General features: G+C 33.8%; 1 protein-coding gene across 1 annotated transcript; it reads left to right on the top strand.

Annotated features, from left to right (window-relative positions):
* Window positions 1-2,563: 2,563 nt before the first annotated feature.
* On the top strand, window positions 2,564-3,913 carry LOC139849378 (acyltransferase-like). Its single transcript, XM_071839036.1, has one exon. The coding sequence runs from the start codon at window positions 2,564-2,566 to the stop codon at window positions 3,911-3,913; it is 1,350 nt and encodes a 449-aa protein (XP_071695137.1).
* Window positions 3,914-10,186: the final 6,273 nt, after the last annotated feature.

Raw genomic sequence — 10,186 nt, 5'->3', positions numbered from 1 at the left:
AGATTTAATCAGCGATTGACACTTGTATCCCGAGAATTTCGGACATTCTACGCCTATAAATATACCCCCTGGGTCACCACATTTCACATCTGAACTTCAGTCAGAGAGCAGTACACTTTCTCTCTCACACAGTTCTTTCTCACTCTAAACGCACATTAGCCGCTTAGCAGCAATACGCTAGACGGATCAATTACAGATTGATCCCCAGACTAATTGAGGCCACCCCACGGATCTTCCATCCGTGTTCCGGGTCTGCAAAGATTATTTCTCGAGGGCAAACATCAGTCTGCATCATACGCTCAAAGCTAAGCAGCTATTGTATTGTACTGGTACCTTACAGTTGCTACACGGAAAATCGTACCAACACTAATTTCTGCATAAGAATATGAACAAAAGAAGCAGAAATAATGGCAGAAACAATGACCAAGTTCAGGCGGCGGCGATGCTCCGGGGAAATTCGAGTTGCGTCATTTGACCGGAAATGACGGATAAAGGAGGATAACATATCTGGATCTAATCAGAGGTCGGATAGATTCGAGTAGTTTTTTATTGAATTTGGAATTTGATTTTGATTTGTCTAATGATTTCATGCTGAAAAGCTCAAGAGTAACTGATGCAAATGAAAGCCAAGATTTCTTTGATTGTTGTTAATTTGTATTATATTGTGTTTGGTTGTCCTCTCATATAGAAATGGTAAGTTACTAATAATATTCAATCACAAATCACTTGATATTGTTCTCTAGTTTATCCATGTTTAGTTAATTGACACAAAAAAATAACGACAAACCATCGATCATGGTTCACTATAACATCGCTTGTAATGCAGCACAAAAGTTGACGAAGACAATAAAAATTAAAAAGAAGCGAGCAGGGCTTCAACAATAAAGATGCTTGGATTTTACGATTAATAAATTTAGGGTTTGAAATGAAATTACATTGGATGAGTTGCAGGTGTTTGATGAAGATGTAGATGATTTAAAGGTTTTAGGGATAAATGAAAGGTCGATCCCTGAGATTGTGATTTGGGGAACACGTTAGGAAAAAATGAAGATGAAATGAAGAAGAGAGAAAGAAGATAAAAACCAAATATAGAAAAAATTGAAAAGACAAAAGTACCCTCATATGCTTTGCACGTGTGTTGAGTTAACGGAGAAATACTAACGCTCGTTAGTGTTAGGGTCATCCATTAAATAATATCATAGTTCGAGGTCAACTAAGTTAAAAAATAGTTTAAGTTCATCTACGCTGTTTGGTACAAAATTGTGGGACCAACAACAAAATTTTGTCTTTATTATTAGCACCTTTAATGTTACAAATCAAACTAATTTTTTTTTTAGAAGCACCTTTAGCTTTAACTAGTATAAGTGACCCGCGCGATGTTGTGGAATCTTTTGGGTTGCATATTCATAGTTAACGTAACATTATGTATTTACAGAATTAAAAACCCTTTGCTACATGTGTGTTTGGATATACGTGGTTAGTACCTATTGTAACTAATGGCATACGCATTTTTAACTGCAGGAAAATTGCGTAAAAAAGGGAAAAGGAACCATCGATATGTAGTTTGGGTTGTTTATAATACGTGTATGTATATGTATAGAAGTAGCCCGAAATATTCAGCGATTTTTGAAAAACGTCTGTTTTGCGTATAATTAGGTGGGTTGTGTTCATAAAATTAATTCGAGTTGAATGGTGATGTTGTAAAAATTTAACGCGCGGCCGTTAAAAATTTGAGTAGAGTTTATTTAAGTTTTTCTAATAAATTAAAGAATTTAAAATTTTTACCTCTGAAAAATTGTCACTTGTGGCATTGTTTAGGAGGTGTTTTGTAATTTTTTTTGGTGATGTCATTTGCAAAATGTGTTACGGGTGAAACGACCAAAAGTATATTAAGGGTAGTATTATCATAATGGGGGAAATCTTAGCTGCAAAAGAATGCAGCCAAGAAAGCTGCACATGTCTCTTAAAACAACATAATTTTCATGTTTTCAATTTGTTATCTACATTTGTTTTCATGGTCAACCACTCAACCAAAGCTTAAAGTATATTATTTGCATCATTATTTCAATAAAGGTGTTGTAAAAAAAATTAGCTACTGTATATGTTTTCATGTACACATGAGGTTAACTTACATGCATGTTAGCAACACACTACTCTATGAGAGCGTGTATTGAATAAATTTGTTTGCTTTTTGTTTTAAGATTTGACAAAAGAAAAAAAAGAGTAAAATACATGAAAAAAATGTTGTATTTAAAAAAAACATGCAGGGTTCTTGGCTGCATCCATTTGCAGCTAATGGGATTGCACGTTATAAATAATCAAGATAACAGTCTTTTGTTTTTTCATGAGCACATTTAATTTGACAAATCAAATTATTATTATAATGTAGCTTTTGTTTATTTCTATATTCCACGAGCCTTTTTTTAATGTCACAACAATTTTATTATTAAATTTTTTAAAAAGAAATTGTAAGTGTGTGGTATATTAAACCATGCATGGATCATGTGCAATTTGTAACAACCATTCAATCACCAAGTTCATTAAATTTGTATCAATATTGAATATGGTGATGATTAGCAGCCTCCTTCTAAGATTTAGTAGAAGAAAACTTCACACTATTGTATCAAGAGATACCATCAAACCTTCTTGTCCAACTCCCTCTCATTCCAAAACATATAATCTCTCCTTGATCGATCAAACAGTTACAAATGGATACGTACCGATTGTTGCCTTTTACCCATGTTCAACTGTTAATCAAAATTTCCATGAGAAGACGATAGAGTTGAAGAACTCTTTGCGTCAAACTTTAAATTATTACTATCCGTTTGCTGGTAGAATGAAGAAAACTTACCCTACCAATGTTGATTGTAGTGACGATGGGGTTGAGTTCGTTGAAGCATGTAATAACAACTCCCTATCTGATTTCCTACAACAATCAGACCACAAAAATCTAGATCAACTCTTTCCAAATGGTTTAATATGGTTAAATCAAAATGGTCCTATTCATGACCAAAACATTAATACTACATCCCTCATTTCCCCATTTAGTGTTCAAGTCAATCATTTCACATGCGGAGGTATAGCAGTGGCAACTTCTTTATCCCACAAGATTGGAGATGCCAGTAGTTTGTTAACCTTCCTTAAACATTGGGCAGCAATTACATCACGATCTCAGACAAAAATAGATATTCATCCCCATTTTATCACTAACAAACCGACAACCCTTAAAAAATTGTCAAACACTTCTCATTACAAACCACCGGATTCTGTGTCAAGAAGTTTTGTTTTCTCCAACACCAAAATAAAGGAACTCCAAGCCAAGGTGATAGCCTTGACCATGTACTCTAAAGAGCCTATTTTGAACCCTACACGGGTTGAAGTCATAACTTGGCTTCTGCATAAGTGTATAGTAGCCGCAGCTACCAAAACAAAATTAGGAAATCTCAAGGAAAGTGGGATCATTTGGGCAATAAATCTCAGAAACAAGTTAGTGGAGCGATTGCCTGAAACAACAATAGGAAATATTGTTTATCCTGTGACTTTTCTGGTAAGCAATAATAATGGTGATCTGATGCCAAATAAATTGATTGGAGAATACAGGAAAAGAAAACACAAGTTTCAAAGAATTCAAAATTTGGAAGCAGTATTCAGAATGTTTGAAGAGATGATTTCTGAGACAGCAGAAAGCATTGAAAACTGTTATGTATATTCTAGCATATGTGGATATCCTATGTATGATATTGATTTTGGGTGGGGGAAGCCCTCAAAAGTAACAATTGGGGGATCATTTAAGAATGTAAGTATTCTTATGGACACTCCTGACGGCAATGGCATTGAAGTACAAGTGTCTCTGGACGAAAACGATATGAATATACTTGTAAACGACCCTGAGCTGTTAGCCTTCTGCTGCTAGTTCCGCTGTTCCATTTTACAAACCACTGTTATTTTAACTTTATGAAGTTTCATACGGAGTACTAATGTTTGATAATCTGTTTGTTTTGTCTAAACCTTTTCAAACTAAGAAAATAAATGTTATTACTATAACATGATTTTCAAACTAGTTAATCAAACCTAATAAATTTGGAATGTGTTTGTTGAAGATTGAAGTAAAATGTTTAGTTCCATGCATACCCGAACATATCACCAGCCAGTCATGAAAAGCAATAACAAACGAAATGCCTTCGAGGTTCACAACCTAAGATTTCTTCAATGACTTTGCTTTGATCCAACCGAACAAGAACACTGTTAGGCCCCGCTTAGTTCAAGAAACCTCAAGGGCATTTGATAGGAATGGAAGTCAATTTCTTAGACTGTTTCGTTTGGTAGACATATTTCGAAAGCAATTAAATTCCTTGAATCTTGAGATTCATTCATCTATGGAATGTTTATTCCTTCAATATCTTGTTGGATATGAATTCATTCCTACATTGAGTCTATGAAAAATCAAAACATTCTCAGAAAATAAACGCCGCGTTTTAGGCTCGCGTTTTCAGGTCGCGTTACAAACAACTTTCTAATTATCTAAAATCAACTCAAATGATACAAAATACTAAGATCTCGTTATGATAAAGATGTTGATTTTTTTTGGAACATCGGCAATTTTGATTAATTAAAATATCTCTAGCAAAGAGCTAAGGGACAGGATTACAACAGTTCTAAAAGCCATAAGTTCCAATTAGAAACTTGACGACCTCTATTTTTAAGCCGATTAAAAGAAAGCAAACGTATTACATCAAATAAATTACATCTTCGAAGAGGAGTCATTGAAGACGATACAATTTCGGTACCTCCAAACAACAAATACATCTGGTTTAGACACAAGAAGCTTCTTTTCCTTGAATATCTAAATACATGATGAAATAGTAATGTCTTCTCTTATTCAACAATATCTTCAAAGCGGTTAATATATTATGGTATATGCATCCCTGAGTTGAATGGCATGGCCCAACATTGATCAATTCTAAATTAGATGTTAACTTTAATTTAGGAATTGAGTGCAATGAGGGGTGGATGGTGGTGTTGAATGTTTTTGAGACCTTATGATCGTCTTTCACTTGGATTCAAGTGATCAATCACCATGTCCTGGTCTTGATTGCATTACCTTAGCTCGATTATGATTGATACTTGGGCGTGTTCACAAGTAAGTCATAGAGGGCCAGAGCAATTGCACAGAATCAACAACGTAAAATGTGAGGCCAAGCTCCCTGTTTATAGGTTTGGGATATTCGCCGGACTAATGTTCGCGCACACTTTACTAATCCGTAGGTTTATGCGGGACATCTTCGCAATCTCATTTTATGCGGGCTTCCGCAATGTCATAGCGCAATACGCATTTGTTGTTTATTTATGCAGTTATGTTTTGCACTTGCCTTTGATTTGCGTTTTGCACTTAAAATATGCATATACATGCCTATATATATGATCAAGTCCCCCCAGTTTATCATGTTATATTTTTATAGTGTTATATTTACGCAGAAAATATAACATAATAAACTCTAAAAAATGTAGTTCAAGATGTTTTTAATTTCGATCCGCAATCTTTAATCCGAAATGTGAATTATCGCAACAATAATGTTACTGTTAAACTCTTAGCAGAATAACGACTCTATCTATTCCCGAAGTATTTTTATGCATTTTTTGACCGTTAAATTGAGCCGTTGCATTCTCAATCCTCCTATAAATATCAGTAAATATCATTTAGCGAAATTCACATTGCCGTCTCACTTACCTTCTCATTCTTAACACATAATCTCTCAATTAACATTCTTTGCAATATTTTCAATGTCAAGATGAAGATTCAGGAGATCAACCAGAAATATAACCCCAAAAACTTCATTGCTTCACGGCTTAGAAGCCCGGAAGCAAAAACCCATTCGTCCTCATCTAAAAAAGATGCGGCAGCATCCTCTGCCGCAGAGAAATGCAAATATGTTTCTCCTGTTGTATCTCAATGGAAACGAACTCGATCAAGTACGAATGGTTAGGTCGAGAATCCAATTGTTTCAGATTATACTGCTGAAACGAAAACTAGTAAGTTTACTTGCGCATGAATTATCCAATTGTAACCTCGCAATGTATCAATTGCATCATATTATTATGTGCTCTCGATGTTAATCAATTTTTTCTTTTTATGCGTGTTTTACAGCTGATCAAGCTAGCACTCCTCCTGAGTCTGGCCATCGATCTCTCACCAAATACGACGAAATGTTTCACACCCCTCCAAATCCAGTTAGCTCAGTGAAGATCCATGGTCTTCCTGGGTATCTCGACGCTTCTTCTTCCACTACAGCGGAGCAATGCCAGCAGATGAAGTTGGCAGTTCCAGAGGATTTGTGTCATGAGTTCGCCATGCTCAACTCTGCCAATGCGCATAACTGCTTCGTGTAGAATTTTTACATGGCCTTTAACTCGGCCTTTGACATGATTGCCCGTCAAGAGAAATTTTATGGTGTATTGAAGAGAGAGAAGCTCATAGTTGAAGAAGAACGCAAGAAAATAGCCCATGCTCAGAAGCAATGTTCCACCCTTTGCGCAGGCCTCAAGACTGCCAACGAGGCTGTGGAAGAACTTAAGAAACAATTGTCTGTGGTAGGTCATATCATAGTGAGATTAGAATATGAGATGAGATTTAGTGAGACTCGGTAAGGTAAGAACAGATTCGGTATTAGAGAGAATCGGTATATTTACATTCTACAGCTTCTTAAACTAGTTTAAAATGCAATGGCTATCTAATTAGGACTACTTAGGTTCCTTATATAGCCCTCTTATAAGGAACCTTCTAATAAGCTTGTTTCACATCAACACTATACATGCTTCGGGGTCCTAACTGAAATGTCCCGTTCTTATTGATTAAAAACGTTCCATATTAATTGATTTCGTTGCGAGGTTTTGACCTCTATATGAGACGTTTTTCAAAGACTGCATTCATTTTAAAACAAACCATAACCTTTATTTCATCAATAAAGGTTTAAAAAGCTTTACGTAGATTATCAAATAATGATAATCTAAAATATCCTGTTTACACACGACCATTACATAATGGTTTACAATACAAATATGTTACAACAAAATAAGTTTCTTGAATGCAGTTTTTATACAATATCATACAAGCATGGACTCCAAATCTCGTCCTTATTTAAGTATGCGACAGCGGAAGCTCTTAATAATCACCTGAGAATAAACATGCTTAAAACGTCAACAAAAATGTTGGTGAGTTATAGGTTTAACCTATATATATCAAATCATAATAATAGACCACAAGATTTCATATTTCAATACACATCCCATACATAGAGATAAAAATCATTCATATGGTGAACACCTGGTAACCGACATTAACAAGATGCATATATAAGAATATCCCCATCATTCCGGGACACCCTTCGGATATGATATAAATTTCGAAGTACTAAAGCATCCGGTACTTTGGATGGGGTTTGTTAAGCCCAATAGATCTATCTTTAGGATTCGCGTCAATTAGGGTGTCTGTTCCCTAATTCTTAGATTACCAGACTTAATAAAAAGGGGCATATTCGATTTCGATAATCCAACCATAGAATGTAGTTTCACGTACTTGTGTCTATTTTGTAAATCATTTATAAAACCTGCATGTATTCTCATCCCAAAAATATTAGATTTTAAAAGTGGGACTATAACTCACTTTCACAGATTTTTACTTCGTCGGGAAGTAAGACTTGGCCACTGGTTGATTCACGAACCTATAACAATATATACATATATATCAAAGTATGTTCAAAATATATTTACAACACTTTTAATATATTTTGATGTTTTAAGTTTATTAAGTCAGCTGTCCTCGTTAGTAACCTACAACTAGTTGTCCACAGTTAGATGTACAGAAATAAATCGATAAATATTATCTTGAATCAATCCACGACCCAGTGTATACGTATCTCAGTATTGATCACAACTCAAACTATATATATTTTGGAATCAACCTCAACCCTGTATAGCTAACTCCAACATTCACATATAGAGTGTCTATGGTTGTTCCGAAATATATATAGATGTGTCGACATGATAGGTCGAAACATTGTATACGTGTCTATGGTATCTCAAGATTACATAATATACAATACAAGTTGATTAACTTATGGTTGGAATAGATTTGTTACAAATTTTCACGTAGCTAAAATGAGAAAAATTATCCAATCTTGTTTTACCCATAACTTCTTCATTTTAAATCCGTTTTGAGTGAATCAAATTGCTATGGTTTCATATTGAACTCTATTTTATGAATCTAAATAGAAAAAGTATAGGTTTATAGTCAGAAAAATAAGTTACAAGTCGTTTTTGTAAAGGTAGTCATTTCAGTCGAAAGAACGACGTCTAGATGACCATTTTAGAAAACATACTTCCACTTTGAGTTTAACCATAATTTTTGGATATAGTTTCATGTTCATAATAAAAATCATTTTCTCAGAATAACAACTTTTAAATCAAAGTTTATCATAGTTTTTAATTAACTAACCCAAAACAGCCCGCGGTGTTACTACGACGGCGTAAATCCGGTTTTACGGTGTTTTTCGTGTCTCCAGGTTTTAAATCATTAAGTTAGCATATCATATAGATATAGAACATGTGTTTAGTTGATTTTAAAAGTCAAGTTAGAAGGATTAACTTTTGTTTGCGAACAAGTTTAGAATTAACTAAACTATGTTCTAGTGATTACAAGTTTAAACCTTCGAATAAGATAGCTTTATATGTATGAATTGAATGATGTTATGAACATCATTACTACCTTAAGTTCCTTGGATAAACCTACTGGAAAAGTGAAAAATGGATCTAGTTTCAACGGATCCTTGGATGGCTCGAAGTTCTTGAAGCAGAATCATGACACGAAAACAAGTTCAAGTAAGATCATCACTTGAAATAAGATTGTTATAGTTATAGAAATTGAACCAAAGTTTGAATATGATTATTACCTTGTATTAGAATGATAACCTACTGTAAGAAACAAAGATTTCTTGAGGTTGGATGATCACCTTACAAGATTGGAAGTGAGCTAGCAAACTTGAAAGTATTCTTGATTTTATGTAACTAGAACTTGTAGAATATATGAAGAACACTTAGAACTTGAAGATAGAACTTGAGAGAGATCAATTAGATGAAGAAAATTGAAGAATGAAAGTGTTTGTAGGTGTTTTTAGTCGTTGGTGTATGGATTAGATATAAAGGATATGTAATTTTGTTTTCATGTAAATAAGTCATGAATGATTACTCATATTTTTGTAATTTTATGAGATATTTCATGCTAGTTGCCAAATGATGGTTCCCACATGTGTTATGTGACTCACATGGGCTGCTAAGAGCTGATCATTGGAGTGTATATACCAATAGTACATACATCTAAAAGCTGTGTATTGTACGAGTACGAATACGGGTGCATACGAGTAAAATTGTTGATGAAACTGAACGAGGATGTAATTGTAAGCATTTTTGTTAAGTAGAAGTATTTTGATAAGTGTATTGAAGTCTTTCAAAAGTGTATAAATACATATTAAAACACTACATGTATATACATTTTAACTGAGTCGTTAAGTTATCGTTAGTCGTTACATGTAAGTGTTGAATTTTGAAACCTTTAGGTTAACGATCTTGTTAAATGTTGTTAACCCAATGTTTATAATATCAAATGAGATTTTAAATTATTATATTATCATGATATTATCATGTATGAATATCTCTTAATATGATATATATACATTAAATGTCTTTACAACGATAATCGTTACATATATGTCTCGTTTAAAAATCATTAAGTTAGTAGTCTTGTTTTTACATATGTAGTTCATTGTTAATATACTTAATGATATTTTTACTTATCATAGTATCATGTTAACTATATATATATCCATATATATGTCATCATATAGTTTTTACAAGTTTTAACGTTCGTGAATCACCGGTCAACTTAGGTGGTCAATTGTCTATATGAAACATATTTCAATTAATCAAGTCTTAACAAGTTTGATTGCTTAACATGTTGGAAACATTTAATCATGTAAATATCAATCTCAATTAATATATATAAACATGGAAAAGTTCGGGTCACTACAGTACCTACCCGTTAAATAAATTTCGTCCCGAAATTTTAAACAGTTGAAGGTGTTGACGAATCTTCTAGAAATAGATGCGGGTATTTCTTCTTCATCTGATCTTCACG

This window comes from Rutidosis leptorrhynchoides, chromosome 5 (assembly GCF_046630445.1).
Source record: "Rutidosis leptorrhynchoides isolate AG116_Rl617_1_P2 chromosome 5, CSIRO_AGI_Rlap_v1, whole genome shotgun sequence".
Lineage (NCBI taxonomy): Eukaryota > Viridiplantae > Streptophyta > Magnoliopsida > Asterales > Asteraceae > Rutidosis > Rutidosis leptorrhynchoides.
This window is presented reverse-complemented; position numbering and strand designations above follow the sequence as displayed.

Coding starts and splice junctions, on each gene's coding strand:
- LOC139849378 (XM_071839036.1), top strand. CDS start 2,564: ATGGTGATGATTAGCAGCCTCCTTCTAAGATTTAGTAGAAGAAAACTT.